General features: G+C 42.8%; 1 protein-coding gene across 10 annotated transcripts in view; it reads left to right on the forward strand.

Annotated features, from left to right (window-relative positions):
- DGKG (diacylglycerol kinase gamma) overlaps positions 1 to 22,208 on the forward strand; it is a 298,101-nt gene that overhangs the window by 249,016 nt on the left and 26,877 nt on the right. For all 10 annotated transcript variants that reach the window (XM_056819855.1, XM_056819854.1, XM_056819858.1 and 7 more), the window contains one exon: positions 11,360 to 11,555. In XM_056819855.1, the coding sequence (XP_056675833.1) occupies positions 11,360 to 11,555 (196 nt within the window). The remainder of the gene's footprint in view (positions 1 to 11,359; positions 11,556 to 22,208) is intronic.

Consider the following 22,208-nt stretch of genomic DNA (forward strand, 5'->3'; position numbering starts at 1 on the left):
GAAATAGTCACAAAATGTAAAATAAATATCAAATTAAAAAGGTTTTGTACAAAGAAAATCAATGTAACCAAAATGAGAAAGGAAGCAACAAATTGGGAAACAATTTTCATAACAAAAACCTCTGACAAAGGTCTAATTACTCAAATTTATAAAGAGCTAAATCAATTGTACAAAAAATCAAGCCATTCTCCAATTGATAAATGGGCAAGGGACATGAACAGGCAGTTTTCAGCCAAAGAAATCAAAACTATTAATAAGCACATGAAAAAGTGCTCTACATCTCTTATAATCAGAGAGATGCAAATCAAAACAACTCTGAGGTATCACTTCACACCTAGCAGATTGGCTAACATGACAGCAAAGGAAAGTAATGAATGTTGGAGGGGATGTGGCAAAGTCGGGAAATTAATTCAATTCCCTCTCTTAACCATTGTTTTCCCTTTTTTCTTTTCCAACGTCCCCATCTTCATCATCGTTTTTTAACTGCCTGAGATCTCTTTGGTCTCCTGAGTCACACTTGTGCAATCTGACTTGTCTCTCATGTTTGCCAAGCCCTTTTCCACAGAGTCCTCCCCACAAAGCTCCCCTGGGGCATAGAGGGCACAAGATGGCAGAGACAGAAATGGAAGGGATCTTTGGCACCCTCTCATCCACCCACCTAAATTTACAGCAGAGGAAACCAAGTCACAAGGATGTGAAGGGACTTTTCCAAGGTCAGAGGTCCTCTAATTCCAAGGCCAGCATTCCTTATACTGAGCCACCCTGCTCTCTATATTTATTCACATTTATCATTGGGTTAGTGGATCTCTCAAATACTACAGTGAGAGAAAGGAACAGACGTGACCCAGAATAGGTTTAAATGAAAAAATCACAATGTGTTTCTTCCAACCAAAAGAATGCTATATTTGGAGACAAAAAGACCTGGGTTCATATCCCAGCTCTCTTAGTGCCTGAATGACCTTGGATAATCAATCAATAAGCATTCCAGGCACTGTGCTGGGACCACAAAGACCCATTCCCTGTAACAGTCTCTGCCCGAGTTTAATTTCACAGGGGGTGAAAACATGATCCCATGGAGGTATGTACCCAAGAGCCAAAAAAAGAAAGAAAAGGGGGGGGAGAGAGAGAGAGAGAGAGAGAGAGAGAGAGAGAGAGAGAGAGAGAGAGAGAGAGAGAGAGAGAGAGAGAGAGAGAAAGGGGGCAATAGAGAGAAGGGGGAGAGACAGAGACAGAGTGGGAAATAGAGAGACAGAAAGAGAAAGAGAAAGGGGGAATAGAGAGAAGGGGGAAAGAGAGACAGACAGAGACAGACAGACAGAGAGAGAGACAGAGAGACAGAGAGAGAGAAAGAGAGGCTTGTTTTATCTTAACCAGATTTAAAATTTCATTAACATAGTGAGTTTACATTGAGGAACTCTCTATGCCCTGTTTCTTTCTAAACTCAGTTCAGAATGCCTTCTTGGTTCTACCATGTTCTAGAGTCTCCTTCACCTTCCCCCTCTAAGGTTACCTTCCTTCTCCTCTTGGTATTTTTCTAGATATCCTTCTATTTACAGGATCCCCATTTATATGTAAACTCCTTGAGGGAAGAGAGTTTTAGTTTTCTGTCTCTTTTCACACATTGTGGTTCAGTTGTTTTTCCATCATGTCCAACTCTTCATGACCAGAGATACTGGAGTAATCTGCCATGTTCTTCTCCAGTTCATTTTACAGATGAGGAAACTGAGGTAAACAGAGTTAAGCAACTTGTCCAGGGTCACCCATCTAGTAAATCAGTGCCTGAGGCTGGATTTGAACTCCAGAAGATGAGTCTTCCTACTGTAAGGAGAGTTATCTAAAGTTCACACTACTCCATAACAACCACCACTCTATACACCATGGCGCCACCTGGCCGTCCCACTTTGTTCATAGTAGCTCTTAATAAATGTTGCTGATTGATTGATCACCAGAGCAGATTGGCACCTGGTCTACAATTGCTAGTGTTAGAGCACTGACCCGGGTGCTGGAAGCTAAGTGATTTCCCCGGGGGTCACACAGCTAGTGTCAGAAGCGAGCCTCCTCTACAAGGCAAGCTCTCAAGCCCCAACACAATGTTGCCTTTCATTCAAAATATATGCAAAATGAATGCAGTCCCTCTGGGGTCACTTCCGGTTCCAAGCCTATGAATCTGGAACCCAAAAATGGCTACACGATTCCTCTGTTTCTCTGTATATCCTCAATATGTTTAGTGAGTGAGCTGGGATGCCTTCTTTGGGGGTCGGGAGCATATCAAAGAGGGCTCTCCTCATCACCATAAAGAGAAACAGCTTAGCACTCTGCCAGCCTTACCCCAACGGAAGCCTTCAGTGCTGAGGGACCCACATTGCCCTAGGATGGGATGGGATGGGATGGGATGGGATGCCTGGGTTCCTCTTATTTGATTCTGCTCCCAATCCCCCAGTGTGCCATGGGCATCGCTGAATTATTCCAGTTTCCAGAGCCCTGAGTCTGGCCAGACAGCAGCTTCCATGCCCACAAGAATTGTTGTAAGCTCTTTGAAAGTGGAGGAGAGTCCAGGCTAAGTGATCCAGAGCCAGGAAATGCCAGGCCTCTCCCACATCTTTCCCACACTTGAGTGAGGGGGCACATGTGCACAGGGGGAGCGTTGGTCCCTCGTCTGTGAGATCATTGGAAGGGGCTGTGAGACAGACTCCTGGGTTCTCTTACACCAGAGGTCCCACTGTTGAGGGTTTAGATTGAGAGCTCAAAGAGACCCTCAAAGCTGTGTGGTACAACCCTACCCTCATCATTTCATAGGTGGGGAAATCGAGGCACAGAACTCCTAAGCAAATCACCTAGGATCATATAGCTAATAAATGGTGAAGGAGGATCACTGGATGATAGCTTTAGATATAGAAGTGACCTTGGAGACCGTCAAGTCCAGCCCCTCATTTTACAGATGAAGAAACCAAAGCCTAGAGAAGGTCAGAGCAATCTACCCAGGGTTAGGTAGTGAGTGTCCAAGGCAGGATTCGAAATCAAGCTATCCTAACTCAAATCCCCCTCTGTCCACTCCACTCCCTGCCTCTGAACTTCCTCTCTGGCAGTCGTCTTGGAGACAGGCAACTCCTTCTCTCTCTAAATGAAAAGTTTCCCTTTTTGAACATGAGCTGCCCAGACATCCCCTAAGGTATATTTACTCTTCCTCCTGAGCAAAGAAGGATTAGCCTGCCAGGACTTTAAATTGGGGAGGGTGAATAGGGGGAAAGGGAAGATGTCATAGCTTTGCCCTTCATCCAGCTCTAAGGCAAAAGCCAAGAATATGGAGAAACAGCAGTTTTGTTTTGGAGCTCCCCTCCCTTGGAAATGAATCAAATCCCCCCACCTTGGAAACTGCCCCCCTTTAGAAATGAATGGAGCCCCCCCTTTTCCTCCCCCCAATCAGCCCAGTGTTCTGGGTCCAACCTCCTGGCCAACACCCCTGCCAGCTGTCCTCTTTCAAAGGCACCATTGAGCTGCCCTGGCTCTGGCATAGAAAATGGTAAAAGAGGAAAAAAACATACTCTCTCCATTGGAAGCTCTGCCTCAAAACACATCTAGGGGCCATATATGCCACATTCCTGGGATCCACAGATACAAGCCAGAATTCCACTAATCTAAACCCCGTTCCAAATTTCTTTGCCCCTCAGTGGCACAAAATCAACAGGGCAAAGGGGTGGAATGAGCATAAGCCAGGAGTCAGGGAGAATCCCCATTTAAAAAAATAATTGAAATTCAGCACGGTAGAGATATAGATATTTGGATTCACACATTTTCTATATGGATTTATATGTACAAATATTTTTTAATCATTGCCGTTGTTCAGTTGTTTCAGTCATGTCCAATTCTTTGTGACCTTTCTTGGGAGTTTTCTTGGTAGAGATAGTAGAGTGGTTTGCTATTTCCTTCTCCTGCTCATTTTCCGGATGAGAAACTGAGGCAAACAGGGTTAAGTGACTCACCCAGGGTCACACAGCTAGTATCTGAGGCTAGATTTGAACTCGCAAAGATGAGTTTTTCCAGACTTGAGGCTCAGAGTTCTATCTACTGCATCACCTAGCTGCTATATATGTGTTACACACACACACACACACAGAGGGGTTGAGTCCCAAACCCTCAACATTCCCAAGTGACTCAAATCAGATTAAAATATAATTTGGTAAAGTAAATAAAATACAATAAACCATGGATGTTAATTTGCACTTTCTGAGTCAAGAGGCAGCCATCAGGGATCTGAGTCTATCTTCCTGTCAAACTGGTAGAGTGGATCCAGTCCACTTCGGAGTCAGAAAGACTTGGGTACTTGTCCTGCCTCTCTTGATCCTGGGAGATCGACTTAACCTCTTAATGCCCTGGGTCCCCTGTAATGCAAGAGTTCTTAACCTAGGATCCATAAAGTTAGAATTTTTTAAAAATATGTGTATCACCATATTTCAATAGAAATGGTTTCCTCTGTGTTTTATACATTTTAAAAACATCCAAACACTTGAAGCCATCCCCACCAAAGCCTTCTCCTTGTCTTATGGCTAAATAGCCTCAGCTTCTTGGACCTATTCTCATAGGAAATGGTTTTCACATCCACCATCACCTGGACATCCACCTTCCTCTGGACCATCCCCAGTTTGTCAGTATCATTGAAGGGACTATCTAGAACTGAACACAGTTCAAAGTCTCCATCATTCTTTGTTAATAATTCATTGGAGCCACTGGAATCTACCATGTACCTTTTCCACTTCTCCCTAGATATGTACACTCATTTTTAATTCTTCATAAAATGGAGGGTTCTGTGATTCAGAGAGGAAGGAGGGAAGGAAGGAAGGAAGGAAGGAAGGAAGGAAGGAAGGAAGGAAGGAAGGAAGGAAGGAAGGAAGGAAGGAAGGAAGGAAGGAAGGAAGGAAGGAAGGAAGGAAGGAAGGAAGGAAGGAAGGAAGGAAGGAAAGAAAGAGGAAGGAAGGAAGGAAGGAAGGAAGGAAGGAAGGAAGGAAAGAAAGAGGAAGGAAGGAAGGAAGGAAGGAAGGAAGGAAGGAAGGAAGGAAGGAAGGAAGGAAGGAAGGAAGGAAGGAAGGAAGGAAGGAAGGAAAGAGGGAGGGAGAAAGACACTAGTAGAATATTAGTATTACAAATGAAACAAAGTCATCCTTGGGGAATTTATGGATGGAGGGACATCAACAAACAGATGGTGAAAATGATCTGCAAATATTTTTATGATAAATTATTTTCACCATCAGGGATTATGAAGAAGCCAATAGATTCGTACATCATAGCCAGTCCTAGATGTTACTTCTAGAGAAGGTAGAAAAGAAACTGAAGAAAAACTGTTCTGGAGATTCAAAGACAAAAATAAAACATTTCCTGCTCTCAACGTGCTTATAGTTCACTGGGGATGTAAATTGTTCAAAATTTAACCAGTGCAAAGATAAAGACATCCACTGGGGTTGTCCCTGACTGTCTGGATATCTCCACAGGTAAATAAATGATTCATTTCAATTCTAAATTATTCCATTGCCATTCAAGGTTATAATGACTAAATTTATTTCCTTCATCATTATATGACTTGAAAAAATAACTCCATGTTGCTTCAATTTGCTTGAAATAATTTGGTCCCAGCCATCTTATACAGATACACCCCAATCCCCATTCTACCATCCATCCTAAGCCCATAATTCTTGATTCAATGTATATTGTAATTTTTTTTATATTCTTCTTTTGCTCTACCCAGTTAAGTATATAATTCTAGATTCTCCCCCAAATCCTTTCTTCTCACAGGTATAAAATGCTTTAATCTACAGAGTCTTATTCCCAGAACAAGGTGCTATGTAGATGTTAATATGTTAATATAATAATATTATTATCACCAGTATTATTATTTTAGTTTTTACCTCATTTTTTCTGGCTTGCCAAGATTTCTACAAATGCACCATTGAGTTCTGTTTTCAATGCCAATGGCTTTGGTTTCTAGATATTTGGGGCGTTAATCAAATTTTTCCATGTTGGGGCAGTAAAGGGGCTCAGTGGATAGAAAGCCAGGCCTGGAGATGGAGGTCCTAGGTTCAAATTTGACCTCAGATACTTCCTAGCTAATTTCCTTTGATCCACTTAACCCTATTTCCCAGCCCTTACCACTCTTCCACCTTGGAAGCAATACTTAGTATTGATTCTGAGACACAAGTAAAGGTTGTTGTCTTTTGTTTTGTTTAACCATCTTGTGATTTTTTTAATTCCAAATATGCCAATCTATTTTCAATATCCACTCCTTTAGGAAGATTCCTGTGATTTCTTTTAAACAATTGATTCCATTGTTGTATTTCTTTCTTCTGGAGAGTGCTATGTTTTTGCTAATTTCCTTATTTCTTCCTTTAATTCTTTAATTCATTATATAAAGAGCTAGTAGATGGATCAAATGTGGTCTCAACCTCTTCCTAGCTCTGAACTCCTGATCAAGTCACTTAATTCCATTTGTCTAGCCCTTACCACTCTTCTGCCTTAAAACCAATGCTCAGTACATTCTAAGTAATTCCAAGACAAAAGGTAAGGATTTAAAAGAAAAAAAAATCAGCACCTAAATCACACTTATTCCAAGTTAATTTCTGTAGACAAGATCATGTTGTCTTTCTAAAAGGGGGTTTTGCTGGGATTGTTTTTAACCTTTAAAATGTATTCATTGTATTCTGAGCTGCCCCCTCTAGAGCATATGATTAAAAGGATGGTTTATAAGCCCTTAGAAAGGAAAGCAGTGATCACAAAGCTCTTACATGACTTGATAAAGAACAGATCATTTTCAGCTAATCTTATTTCCTATTATTAGTTACTAGGCCCTTAGATCAGGAAAATGCTATAAACATAATCTATTCAGATTTCAGCAAAGCAATTGTCAAAGTTTTTCATGCTACTCTAGTGGACAAAACAGAGAAATGTGCATGACATGAGAGTAAAGCTTTTAGAAGTGGCTGAATTGGGGCAACTAGATGGCACAGTGGATGGAGCACCAGGCCTCGAGTTGAGAACACCTGGGTTCAAATTTGACCTCAGACGCTTCCTAGCTGTGTGACTGTGGGTAAATCACTTAACCTTGTTTCCTTAGCTCTTGCCTTTCTGTTTTAGAGTTGTTATTAAGAAAAAAAGGTAAAGATATTTGTTTTTTAAGTGGCTGGATATGTCCTTTGATCCAGCAATACCACTACTAGATTTGTATCACAAAAAGATTTTTTAAAATGAGAAAGGTTCTGTTCGTACAAAAATATTCATAATTGCACTTTTTGTGGTGGCAAAAAATTGGAAACTGAGTGAGTATCCCTCAGTTGGGGAATGGCTAAACAAATTGTGGTTTCTGATGGTGATGGAATACTGTTGAGTGATTTATATAAGAACTGGCAAGACCTCCATGAACTGATGTGGAGTGAAATGAGCAGAACCAGGAGAACATCTTACACAGAGACAAATACATTGTGGCAAGATCAAATGTAATTAACATTGCTAATAATAGCAATGCAATGATCAAGAACAATCCAGAAAGAACTGTGGGAGTAGAAACACAGAAGAAAAACATATGATTTATCTGTTGTTTATTTGGGTTTAGAATTGGGGGTTTGGGTTTTAAAAGATTACTCTTTAATTTAATTTACTTTAGTTCAGTTATCTATTTTATTATATTTTAGAGAGATTATAGTAAAATAAGTTAATAAATTAAAATTAATTTAATATAAAAGATTACAAAAATGAATAATATGGAAAAAAGTAACAAGCGATAATATATGTATAACCCAGTGGAATTGCTTATCAACTCCAGTAGGGTGGGAGGTAAGAGGGGACAGAGACAATAAGAATTATGTAACCATGAACAAATTTTTAAATTTTTTTAAATTTAAAAGTAAAGTGGCTGGTTTTTAAAGATTACTCTTTTTAATTTATTTTATTTAATTTATGTATTTTTATTATATTAAAATAATTAAATTAAATTAATTTAAAAGATTATAAAAATGAATAATATGGAAACAGTATCAAGCAATAATACATGTATAACCCAGTAGAATTGCTTATCAACTCCAGGAGGAGGGAGACAATAAGAATTATGTAACCATGGAAAAATGTTTAAATTTTTTAAATTTAAAAATAAAATGGCTGGGTACAGGTAGGTGACTCAGGGGATAGGGATTTAGTACTTCACAAAAAAATAAATTTGCAGATAATCTGGAACTCGGAGGACCAGCTAACACACTGGAAGATCCACACAGTATCCCAAAATATCTTGACAGGTTAGAATGATAGGCTGGCTGTAACAAGATGGATTTAATAAGAATAAACGTTCTACCCATGGGTTTCTGGAGAGAGCTAGGAGAGAAGTCAGATTGCTCAACAGTCTTAGGGCAATAGATCAGCCAGCAGAAACAATTTCCTGACCAAAAAGACCGCTAAATACTGAAATAGGTCATCACGGAAAGTTGTCGAGTCTCTTTCTCTGGAGACCTTGAAAAATGGGATAGTTGGAGGAAGGTGTCCCATCGGAGTTCCGAACAGCCATCTTTTTCAGGTCATCAACAGCAGAGAATTGGAGAAAATGGGATAGAAAGGTCCTGGGCTCCATCCAGGCCGCCCTCCACAACCCTCCATGGCGGGTGGGAGTGGGGATTGGGAGAGAAGTGGCAAAAAGAAACCCCTGATGGGAATTCTTTTGTAATTCTTTCTGATAAAACAGATTCCTTTTTTTTTTTTTAATGAATTTAATTGTCGTCGGCAAACATTTTTGTCTTTGTATCCCAAAGCTGGCGTTTAATAGTTGCTTGAGTGTTGATTAACCATCGATCGCAGTATACAAATATGAGCCTTCGGAGCTTGTCATGTCCAGTGGGGGCGGGGGAGCGAAGTGGAACAAAATCTCCCTGCTTGCTCCCCATCTGAACTTTTCTCGGGCCTTTTTCATGTGTTCTGGACGGTCTCTAGAATAACAGCCCTTTCAAGGTGCAGAGAACCTTGGAGATGCAGAGAGAGGGACTAGAGGACACTCCCGGCCCCTGCCCGGGGCTTCTGAGCATGCGCTGGCCTTTCACAGCCATTTGCTCCGGCCTGTCCGTCCGCCGGGCATCCTGGTTACCTATAGACCAACCAAGCCCACAACAAAACAAACCCTTTATCCTCGTCAGGGAGGGCCTGAAACCCGAACGGGAGGAGCCGTCCTTGGAAAGGAGACTAATGCTGAGTGCCCCGGACAGCTGCCTGGTTGCCCACCGAGTGTGAGCAGGGGGAGGCAGAGCTCTCTGGGCCTCCTCATAGCACAAATTCCTGAGCTGTTCCGGGCTAGGGAAGGGAGCCAGCCTCCATCCCCTCCCCTGCGCCCTCCCTCAGCACGCTGCCGCCTGAAGCCCGGGCCCCAACATGGGGCAGGGGAACGAGGTGATGTCATGGAACAGGGAAGAGTCGAGTTCAGTACAACCCCCGGGAGCAGTCCCCTGGCTCTCCCCCGCTCCCGCCTCCGTTCTCCCCTCCCTCAGACTCAGCCCGCAGACAATGGGGTTTTCCTAAGGCCGGAAAAAATTCAAGTGGCGGCAAATCACAGAGGAGGCTGTATCTGGGATGGCTTGGGAATGGCGGCAGCTCAGGACTTTGGCAAATGGCACTGGGAGGGATCCAGCGTAAGATTCCTCTTAACTCTGTAGATCCCCTCCTTTTCTTTGCAATGGAAAAGCCCTTTATTAACCCTTCATCATTCATTCATCCTTCTCCCCCACTTGGTGCTGATGAATATCTCATGGCACAGTGAATAAATGGCAAAGAGACCCCAGACACTACTAATCATGAGACCCTAGGCAAGTCACTTAACTTGCCTGTGCCTCAGTTTCCTCATTAATGATATGAAGGGTCTGACCTCTAAGATTCCTGCCAGCCCAAAATCTATGATCCTCAGATCCTATGATTATGTCTTGTGCTCTCCTTGACCCTTAATGTGCCTTCTCTCCCTCCCTCCCTTCCTCAAATCCCTTTTGGATCTCTCAGCATCCCAGCAATTGGTTCCTACTCATCACTGATCTCCACTAGATATCCTTGGTTGAATCTGTCACTCTTCCTCTTATTTGTTCTCTTGGGTGCCTTTTATTCTTCTTCTGTCAGCATTTCGGGGATGGTACCATTTAGAGTCCCAGAGGGGCTGATGACTAATGCAACAATGAAAAATCTGGTATTAAAATCCTGGCAGATCTTTTCTAATTTCCCTCTGTTTGCTCTCCTTCCATTTTCATTCCTGAATGCCCTTGGCTAGCCAATAAACATTTGTTCAGTGCCTACAGTGTGCCCGGCATTGCGTAGATTTCCTGCCAAACTTTCTTCATCTTTCTCTATTTCTCTCTGCTATAGGAAGCAAGACTGTATATAGCCCTTCATCATTATTCTTCCTAAACGGTTATGAATGAGTTTAAAAGTTTGTCAGGGGCAGCTGGGTGGCTCAATGGATTGAGAGTCAGACCTAAATAGGGAAGTCCTGGGTTCAAATGTGGCCTCAGATACTTCCCAGCTGTATGACCCTGGGCAAGTCACTTAACCCCCATTGCCTAGCCCTTACTGCTTTTCTGCCTTGGAGCTAATACACAGTGTTGACTCCAAGATGGAAGGTAAGGGTTAAAAAAAAAAAGTTTGTCAAATTTAAATTTGAACCGAAGAATGACATGATATCAAAATGAGAAGCAGCTGGGACAGATCAATCCTTTCATTTTACAGATGAGGAAGCTGAAGTGGAGAGGGGCAGTAACTTGCCCAAGATCAGACAGTAATAAGTGGCTGAGCTGAGATTAGAACTTCTGTCTCGTACTCCAAGGGTAGCCTGTGGGTGCCACAATTATCCTATATTTTCTATATCCCATAAGGTCAAGAGAGCAGATGTTAATGACTCTTTTTTAAAACCCTTACTTTCTGTCTTAAAATCAGTACTGGAGAAGAGTAGTAAGGCTAGGCAATGGGGGATAAGTGACTTGCCCAGGGTCACACGACTCATAAATGTTTAAGACTGAATTTATAACTCAGGAATAGGCACCTTCCTGACTTTAGGAGCTCTATCCATTTGCCCCACCTAGCCACCTCCATCATGTGGCTAGTAAATGTCAGAACTGGGGGGGGGGGGGGGTTAACTGAGGTCTCTTGACTTCTAGACTAGTGTTCCTTATGGAACAACATGGCATTGCCTCAGTTAACATGGCTGTGAGTCTCTGAAAATTGGCCTAAATCCCCATGGTTCACCTTCCATGTCTGAGTGACTATGCGTGAATGCACGCAACATGGTCTCCTAATCCATACATGTCTTTAATCCTGACCATCCCAAAGCAGCCGCCCCCTGACTATCGGTCTGCCTGCCCCACAGTGCGACGGCATTATCCTGAACCTCGCTGACACCCTGCTGGAGAGCATTGCCGTACTCAATATTTCCAGCATCTATGGAGGAAGCAACATCTGGGGAGAGAACAAGAACAAATCTTCCCATTCCGGGAATAAGTATCCATTGACTACCCAGAGAAAGACAGTCACTGACCGCAAGAAGCTGAAAAGCTGCATCCAAGGTAAGACAACCTTCGAATAACCCTCCTTATTGACTAATGGCATCTAGAAGGGATGTCGATCATGGTATTGGCATTGGAAGGCCCCTCAGCAGTCACTTGGGCCAGGGGGTAGGGAAAGGGACTGGACCAGTGATTTCATGGCTAGAGAGAATTTTCAGATATCAGAGAAACTTCCTCTATCAGTGTAAGTTAACACCTTCTTCAAACAGAGTTACTGGGAGCATTGGTTAGGTGACTTGCCCAGGGTCACACAGACAGCCAATATATGTCAGAGGTGAAACTTGAAACTGGGTCTCCCAACCCATGAGTCCAACTTTCTTGCTAGGCAGTCATATCACCTCTTGAATTTCTTAATGGGCTTCATTCATTAAAAAATATATAACAGGCAAAAGATGAGAGGGCCAATCCCACTGCTTTTTGCCCAGGCTAGGCCACATCAAGACCATTGCAAGGAGCACACTTTAGGAAGGCTATTTGCAAGGAGAGGCAGCATGGTGTCTCAGATGGAGACTTGTCTCAAAGTCAGAAAGCCTTGGTTTCAAATGCCATATCTGGTATCCTGGCTCTGGGACCCAAAGCCAACAAGGATCTGGAACGTATCCAGACTCTGAAGAGAGATGGAGGCTGTGCCCTATAAGGAACAACTGAAGGTACCAGGTATGCCTAGCCTTGAGAAGAGAAGACATAAGAAGAATAGGACAGTTTTCTTTGAATAAATGAATGAAAAAAAGAATGTATAGAGTACATATTGAAGTATTTGAAGGGCTGTTTTGTGAAAGAGGCTTAGACTTGCTCTTGCTGGGCCCAGAGGACAAAATTAGGAATAATGGGGTCAAAATTATAGAGTCAAATTTTGACCCAATGTAAGGTGGAAACCTCCCAGTGGGTCATCTTGGGAAGTGACAGGATCCTTGGGTCATATAGAGAACAGGAAGGGACCTCAAAGATCATTTAGTTCAGTCCCCCCATTTTACAGATGAGGAAACTTAGACACAGGGAGGCTTAGATGGCTGACCCAAAGTTGCCTAGGTAATAAAGCATCAAAGGTGAGTTTGAGCCTGTCAGTCCCACCCCAACCCTCAAGGCGTCTCTCTTCAAGTTTAATGTCCCCAGTTCCTTCAATCATGTGTCCTACAGGATTCTCTCCAATCCCCTCCCCATAGTGTTTGTTCATGTCTGACAATGTCTCTTCTCAAATATATATGTAAATGTAAATAGAAAAAGAGACAGACACAGAGTCAGAGATAGGGGAGAGAGAGAGAGAGAGAGAGAGAGAGAGAGAGAGAGAGAGAGAGAGAGAGAGAGAGAGAGAGAGAGAGAGAGAGAGAGAGAGAGAGAGAGAGAGAGAGAAGCGAGACAGAGAAAGGAAGAAGGCAAGAGAGGAAAGAGGAAAAAGATAGAGACAGAGAGATGAAGGGGGAAGGAGGGAGAGAGAGAGAGAGACAGAGACAGAGAGACTGGAAAAATCAACAATTGAGTGCCCTCCTCTATGGACAATAAAGTCATTGAGGAAGTAGGGGTTCTGGTCAGTTTCTGATCAAGTCAACTTCCCTTTTTCGGTGGAGTTTCTGACTACCTCTTCAGAAGATGACTGACCTAAGATGGCACCAAATATGATCTGGCCTCCCAGTTATGTACGGGAAACTTCAAGTCTATATTCCCCTCCCAGACTCCATCCCCAGATTCTGAGACTAATGAATTCACTACCCATTCTTCCCCAGAGCCACCATATAGGGTAGTGCTTAGTTTCAGTGAACTTTTCCCCCCACAGCTCTGAAATTCTGTGATCTGAGAAAGATAAGAAACAGACTGACTTCCCCCTGAAGAGAATAAGTGAGCAGAATTTCTTTAGTAGGCCCTTGATTCCAATGCTGGAGAACCTAAGACTGTAGATGCAAGATGATGACCCATTTACCTTAACCCAAAAAGTGCCCCCACCACATAAAGTGCATGAGATCATTTCTGACACCTGAGTTCCCTCACCCTGAAAGAAATTACCTCATTCACTACAATACATTCATATCCCTTTTCTCTTGGATGACCCTGTCTTGGAGACAGGCAGGCGATCTCCACCACCACTACCACAAAATGATGTAGAAGAATCATTTTTAAAATTAATGTAAAAATAGGTTTACAAAATCTCCAGGTTCAACTTGAGGTGTTTATTTAATACATCATAGTTCCTAGGATAACTCTTATGTGATGATTATTTTATTGTTCACTTATGTTTGACTCTTCATAACCCCATTAAGGAAAGTCTTCTTGGCAGAGATATTACAGTGGTTTGACATTTCCTTCTCCAACTCATTTTCCAAGGCAAGCAGTATGAACTGACTTGCCTAGGGTCATGCAGCTAGTAAGTGTCTAATGCCAGATTTGAACTCAGTAAAAAAAAAAAAATAAGTCTTCCTGACTTCCTGACTCCAGTGCTTTATGCACTATGCTGCCCAGTTGACTATTTGTTGAATATAATTTATCTTAATTAATCATTAATTTTCCCAAAGGGGAATGAGGGCCAGCCACTAGGTCCATGGGGGGACAGCTAGATGGCCCAGTGTATAGAATGCCAGGCGCCAAATCAGGAAGATGAATCTTCCTGACTTTAAATCCATCCTCAAACATTTACTAGCTATGTGGCCCTGGGCATTTAACTCCATTTGCCTCACTTTCTTAATTTGTAAAATGAACTGGAGAAGAAAATGGCAAACTACCCTAGTATCCTTGCCAAGAAAACCCCAAAGGGAGTCGTAATGAGTTAGGCATGAGTGAAAAATGATTGAATGAGAGATAATCTCATAAATTAAGGCAGTCAAGGAAAGGCTTCTTGCAGAAAGTGAGATTTTTGCTGAGACTTGAAGGAAGTCTGGTGGCAGAGGTAAAGAGGGAGAGAATTTCAAACATGGAGAACTGCCACAGAAAATAAAGACTTAGGAGACTAAGTATCATATAGGAGGAAAAGTGAGATCAATGTCACCAGATAGAGGAATACAGAGAGAACAGTAAGGTGTAAGAAGACTGGAGATATGGTACGGAACGGATCAAATGCAGAATTGAGATGAATTTCAAAATCTCTAATCACCAATTTTGCAGATTGCTTTACATTCTGATAAATCTTAAGTAGCATCCTTCCCAAAAATTGTAACAATATTTTATGTTAAATTATCGAATCCTCTTCTGTTAATGTGTACTTGTGAGTTTTTCATGGTGAGCCTTTGTGTGTATGTAGGAATAAATTACCTGTCTCATCCTTTAGTCATATTTGTATATCAAATACCCTTTTGGTTTCCATCTTTTGGAGCATCCCTAGAGTTGTGAGCCTTTATCTAATTTGCTGTACTATATTTAAAATCATCCTTGGGTACTGGTGAGGGCTTAGCAAGCAGAAGATTATGAGGAAAAGGCACAGCCTCCTCTCTCACCAGAAGCCGGGCTTCTTAGGACTAAATCTGACCCAAACCAAACCTGTCTGAACTTCACTTTCATATTCAACCATTCCAGCCTCTGCTTCAACCAGTCACTCCATCTGTGAATCTGCTCCAACCTGGTAAGACACATGCCCATTTTGGAGTTCACTAGATTGCCTAAGAAACACAGATGCATCCATCTTAGGGTATTCGTTTGTCTAAGAATAGGAAAGAATAGACACAAAAGGAAGTAAAGGCAACCAAGAGCTTCTGGTCCAAGCCTACCTCATTAAGTTCATTCACCACAGGAAGAACATTGGTGGAGTCGCTACAATAAAAAAGGACCACCATCCCCACTATTCGTGATACTATCTGGAGAGTCATCACCAATAGGTCCCCAGCCAGATGGCATCTCCTCTTTTTAAAAAGGAGATTTGCTCTGTTTCAATGACTCCTCCATCTAGTAACATTGAGTGTGAGCCTCATGGTTGCGAATCATCCTTAGCTAGGAGCTGGCCCCCCAACTCTCACACCATCAACCAGAAAACCAGGAAAGACAACTCCTGCTCCATGAGCAAGACAAAAACAGGTGCCTCGTGTGCTCCTTTGCCCTGCCTTGTTCCCAAGTGACTCGTCCAAACTTCACAAATGGCAGTAGTACAGTTTGAGGAGGACACTTTTCATGCCTGATCTGGCCATCCCCCATCACTAGGTGCTTCGTTGTTTTTTGGAGTTTTTAAAAAATCCTTACTTTCTGTCTTAGAATTGATTCTAAATGTTGGTTCCAAGGCAGAAGACCAGTAAGAGCTAGGCAATTGAGGTTAAGTGATTTCCCAGGTTTACACAGCTAGGAGGTGTCCAAGGTTGAATCCAGGACCTCCTGTCTCCACACCTGGCTCTCTATCCATTGAGCTGCCTATTTGGCTCTCTGTTCCCCATACCTCGAATGCACTTCTCTCCTCATCTCCACCTCTAGAATCCCTCTCTTCCTTCAAGATGCTACATGAAGCCTTTCTGATCCTCTCAACGACTGGTGCCCTCCCTCTCAAACTATCTTGTTGTGATTGTTTGCATGTATTCTCTATATAGTGGTTCCATATATACTTATATATGTGGTTCTCTAAAGTTCTTTGGGAGTAAGGCTTGCTTCATCCTCTGTATTCTTCCCTCTGTCACCTGACATGGTACCTGGTAAATAGTAGGTGGTTCATAAATGCTTGTTAATTGATGGATTTTTCTCATCTGGTTCTCCCAAAAGCCTCACTAGCAAGAGAGAATAGGTGTTTTTATCTGCATCTTCTGATTGAGGAAACTAAGGCTGATAAAGGTGACTCAACCTCCCCCAAACTCATAGACCTAGGAAGTGGCACCATCATCGTTTGAACTTGGAAGCTCAGATTCCCAAACCAGCCTTCTTGCCACTACTCCCTAGCTGCCTCCTCCTCTTGTCTGGTTCTCATTTGTCCTCTGGGTTGGAAATGTTGAAGCTATCTAACCCTCATCCAGCAGCACTGACTGACTGGGCAGGCCAGACACAACACAAGTCTTCGTTCCCTACGTGTTTTTAGTTCTAGAGTTTATCTCAATCTCAGTCCAGTTTACTGGGCAAAGAGAGCATGTCTGATAGGTGCTGGTACATATAACCCTAACCCTAAGTTTAGCAAAACTAAAGGAGTCTCTGCTCTATGGAGTTTACATTCTATAAGAGGGTTACAAGAAACCTTTGAAATAAAGCCCAACTGGGGTGGGGGGAAGGGTTTGAACTTGTCAAAGGACTTGAGTGTAACTCCTGGCTCTAAAACATGTATGTCCTAGGACAAGTCCTTAGCTGCTTTGGGCCTCAGTTTCCCTAGATGTAAAATAAGAAGATTGGAATAGATGGTCTCTGGACCATCAAGCTCTAGATCTCTGATCCTATGACCTTTCTGGGTCTCAACATCCTCATTTACCAAGTGAAGGGGGTGGATAAGAAAGCTTCTGAAATCCATTCCAGTGCTAGACCAGGACTCCATGATGCTACATTCCACTAGGAGTCATTTTTCCAATAGCAATAACTTACTTGTATGACCCTTCCATGCTCCCTCTTCCATCCTCACTCCTGGCCAATGGCAGGCAATTATAAGACTGTGTATACAGTCAGGAGCCAGAGGAATGGATTGAAGCTGCCAAGTGGTCCCACACAAGGCTAGTGACTTTGACCTCATTAGTTTAGCTCTCTAGGCAAAGGAGCAAAGCAGTCACATTCATCCTGTGGGGTGAGATACACAAAGACACTGAATAGTCTACACCATTGACTGCTGGGAGAGGAGAACTCCTCTATTTGCTGCCCCCGTTGGCTGTTCCATATTAGAATCAGATGCTATTTAATCCATCTCTCGTCCATCATCCATGTGTGGATATAATTAATGGGGATCCTTGCCTCCAAAGTCAAGCACGAAGAAATCGATGCCATACGCCAAGAAGTCTCCAAATCCCAATTCAGGAACAAGTGGACCAAACAGGAAAATAATCATGAGGCCATCATTCCATTGTGCTTGCCTTTTTACTAGTGCTGAGCTAGAGCAGAAAGCAGCCTGCTAGGACGGAGAAATTGGCTTAAGTAGCTGAAGCAAGCACTCCTAAGGAATTCCAGTCTTAGAAACTCTGCAGTCACAGAATATGAGGTCTGGACTTGGGAGATCCCATCAAGCTCTCACATTTTATAGATTATTGACTGTTGAAACACCCACACCCCCCCCCCCCCGCCACCTCCACAAGGGAATGTAAGCTCCGAGAGGGAAGAAACTGCTTCCTTTTGATCCTTATATCCAGAACTCGGTGCCAAGTACTTTGTTGTAATTAAGTCATTTCAGTCACGTCTGACTCTTTGTGACCCCATTTGGGGTTTTCTTGGCAAAGATACTGGCGTGGTTTGCCATTTCCTTCTCCAGCTGATTTGACAGATGGGGAAACTGAGGCAAATAGGGTGAAGTGACTTGCTGAGGGTCTCACAGCTAATAAGTATTTGAGGCCACATTTGAAGAGGAGTCTTCCTGATTTCAGCCCCAGCAATCTATCCACTTAGCCACCTAACTGCCCCATGAAGCATATAACTCTTAAATTATTTTTGAATTATATGATAAAGTTCTTGGCTTTTGGAAACAGAGGATCAGATTTCAAATCCCAACTCGGTTATATATTAACTGTTAGACCTTGGACAAGTCCTTTCATCTCCATGGTTCTCTGTTTGCTCCTCTGTAAAATGAGATTAAACTCTCTGACCTCCAAGTTCCTTTCCAGCTTGATACCATGAATTGAATTGAATTGAATGAGTTACCATAATCAAGGAGTCAGAGAAGATTAGATTCAACCCACCCCCTTTCCCAAAAGAATATGAACCCAGCATCAGGGAATAGCTGGGAAGCTCTCCATCAGTGGATAACGACCTTTGCTGAGAGAAGATTTGTAAAATGCTTTCAATCACGGCACTGGGTTCAGTGCAGAACAAACAAAATCTATCGGTATTTGGTTTTGTGTTTGGTTCTCAAAGCTCTAGGTTTGAATCATACCTTTGCTATCTGCTAGCTGTGCAGCCATGAGTAAGTCTCTTGAGCTCTCTGACCCTTGGTCTCCTCATCTGTACAATGAAGGGGTTCAGCTAACCAACTAACTGCCCAAAGCTTGATCCAATTTTCCTTTCCACACTTCTTGCTCTGAGCCTGTGGTCTGAATATTACCACATAATCATACTGAGCCTCAGTACCCCGCTTTGCAAAATGAGGTGCAACTGTGACCTTCGAGGTCCCTTTTAGCTCTCAAACTGTGATGCCATGATCCCCAGAAATAGGATGGATAAGAAGGGAACAAGCATGTATGTGCCAGACATTATGCTAAAAAAAATAGAACAGAAAAACCAGACATGGAAGAGTGGAAATATCCATTCCAAGATTCTGGTGGGGAATGGGTGTCTTAAAGGAGACTTTCTCAGTGAAGAAGGCAAGGAAAGAAAGGAGGAGATCGAAGAAGATTCACTCTGGCCCTGAGCAAGGCAATGTTCCTCATGCACATTCTGGAGTTGATCTACAACCCATTTCTTCTCCCAGCAAGGTTTTCAGCCCAAAATAGAACCATGATGATTTTCCCCTGGCAACGGCTCCCACATGGCCATGCCTAGAGAGCTGTGAGCCTTTGTCAGGAGTGGTTGCCTTAGTATTTCCCTGACGTGGCTCCACAAAGACCAGCCCAAGCCCTTATCTCCAGCCTCCCAAGCTCTCCAGCTTGTGGCAAAAATCCAAGCTTGAAATACTCTAAGCCTTGACTTCGCTACTCCCTGGATGTGTTTAGGAACAAGAACAACAACAAAACACGAGGTGCTCTGGTAGTAAGCGGCAGAAGGAGATTGGAACCCATGGCACCAGGCAACTGTTCACAGGGTTTGAACTCGACGGCAGTCCATCCACTCTGATGAAGTGGAGGGCTGCCAGGCTTTACCATGTGTCCTACCTCTCTGTCCGAATATTCTCCAGGCTTCATATGCCTTGATGTAGGACCCTGAAGTCGTTCCCCAGCCCACCCCTCCTCACAGTCGGGCCCCTGCGCCTCATCACCACCCTGCTGCCACTCTTCTAGGATTTTCCATCCACCCTGTAATCTCAACTTCTCTTTTCTGTCGTCCCCCAATTAGAATGTGAGTTCCTCGGGAGCCCGGATTATCTCGCTTTTTCTCTTTGTAACTCCAGACTTTAGCAAAGGGCTTGACTTAAAGAGACCTTCATAATTGCTTCTTCATTTATTCATTCATGTCTGCTGACTCCAAATTCATTTCTCCTTCTCAGATGGAACTTTGCCTCTCACGTAGCATCCACATTACCAAAAAGTGCAAAAGTCAGTCCCTGCCTTGCTCTCTAGATGCTTGCAATCTACTTGGAGAGATTAGAAATATACAGCTTTTATTAACCCTGCAATGCAAAGGCCACAAGTAGCTAATGAAAGCTAATGAAAAAATAACAAATATTCATAGGCATGAAAACCCACTTCTGGACTGCTGGTCAGGGAAGACTTCAAGAGAGAGAACAGACTAGATCTGTGTCTTTAAAAAAAATGGGGGGAGGGGGACAACTGGGTAGCTCAGTGAATTGAGAGCCAGACCTAGAGACAGGAGGTCCTGAGTTCAAATCTGACCTCAGACAGGTGATCCTGAGCAAGTCCCTTAACCCCCATTGCCTAGCCCTTACCACTCTTCTGCCTTGGAACCAATATGCAGTATTGATCTAAAACAGAAGGTAAGGGTTTGGTTTGGGGGGTTTGGGGGTAGGTTAATGGGTAAATCAATATAAGATATTCTAGGATTGAGGAGAAGTATGAGTGGATGGTAACTCCTTTTTTTATAGCATCTTCCTGACAGCCACTTGGTGAGGTAAGTAGGACAGATATTCTGCCAATTTTACCAAAGTGGTAACTGAGGCTCTGAGAGGAACCTGAAGGTTCTTAGTTTTAGAGCTGGAAGGGACCTCAAAAACTGTTGAGTACAACCTCCTCCTTTTACAGATGAAGAAACAGAGAGCCAAGGAGGGAAATCATTTGTTCATGATCCCACAGCTATTATTTGGAGTAGAATGTAAACCCAGCTCCTCGAATCCAGAGCCAGTGCTCTATCCTCTACCTTTAGTCATGCTGCCTGAAGGCCAAGTAATGGGAAAGGTTGAAGCACGTTCTGGAGATGAGTGAGTGTGCTAAGGTGGCAAGTTTATTTAGGAGTCAAGACTATAACTGGAGGTTGAGTCAGACTATAGAGAACCTCAAGTGCCAAGCTAAAGAAGTCAGACTTTATTGTGGAAGCAACAGGGAGCCATGGAAGGTTTTTGAACAAGATGTGCTTAGAACTGAACTTTAGGAAGATGAACCTGGAAGTCATATGTGGAGAAGGAAGAGAGGAGAAGGAACCACTGAAGAGGCTGCCCCATGAAAAGACATCTCCCCTCTCTTCTTTGTAGAGGTGGAGTCAATCAGCTGAAGAATTTGGGTCAAATGGGATACCTTGTGCATTGTTGTTCTCCTTGGTACTCAAAGAGAACCAAGGACATCAAGATATTGGGGTTAGGAGACAGTAGGTTCATCTTTGGCTCAGAAGGCTCAACCATAGGTCATGAACAAACAGTTTATAGAGAGTAACAGTTGTCTTGAAATGTGTATATCTCTTTACCATACCTGAACGTGCCCAATCTCCCCAAAAGCTAAGCAGGTTCAGATCTGGTTAGTATTTGGATGGGAGACCACCTGCGAATACTGTAGGCTATAGAGGTTGGGTATAATGGGCATAGAACACTACATCTAATGTCAATTTGATATTCTGGTTAGTTTTTCTTTATTTTTTCCCTCTCTTTATTTTTCTATATAAAGGATGTCTCTCTGGGAGGGGAAAGGACCTCAAAAGCCACCTTGTACGACCTCCTCCTTTTATAGATGAAGAAACTGAGATCCAAGGAGGGGAAGTTACCAGATATGTTGGGGGATATATTGGGAAATGAAACTGATTACAATAGCATAGATATATGAGAGGACAAGAACCTGGGGGTAGCTCTGGGAAGGGAAAGGAGATGATGATGATGATGATGATGATGATGATGATGATGATGATGATGATGATGATGATGATAGCTAGCAATAGCAATAGGTGGTATTATCCTAACCATTTTACAGGTGAGGAAACTAAAGCTAAGAAAGTTGAAGTGTCTTGCCCAGGGACACAAATCTAGTAAATGTCTGAAGGAGGATTTGAACTCAGATCTTCCTGATACCAAATTCAGAACTCTATCCACTATGCCACATTGGAAATACTTCTCAGGGGCGATTGGACTTTGGTTAAGGGAAGATTGATGAACCCAACACTTACTCTGTAATTTCCAATTTAAGTAACCTTTGCTACTTCATCAATACCTCCTCTATGCTCCCAGGGAATTATAAGAGTGGCCCATTAGGCCCTGGGCAGGAATAGGATGGAGGAAAAGGCCAGCTCTTAGCAGACACTTCATTAATTCAGTATTTGAATGAATGAATGAAAAAAGCATTTAGTGAATTCCTACTCTGTGTATTACTAACCAGTCACTGGGCTGGCTGTTAGAAGTACAAAGACAAAAATGAAACAGTCTCTGCCCTCAAGGAGCTTACATTCTAGTGGAGAAGAACAATCTATATAAGGAATGATGGACAGGAAAGTGAGCTTTGGTATAGCCAAAAGGTAAGTGAGACCATTGGGCATGCCAATTCCAGT

Source organism: Monodelphis domestica, chromosome 2, assembly GCF_027887165.1.
Source record: "Monodelphis domestica isolate mMonDom1 chromosome 2, mMonDom1.pri, whole genome shotgun sequence".
NCBI lineage: Eukaryota > Metazoa > Chordata > Mammalia > Didelphimorphia > Didelphidae > Monodelphis > Monodelphis domestica.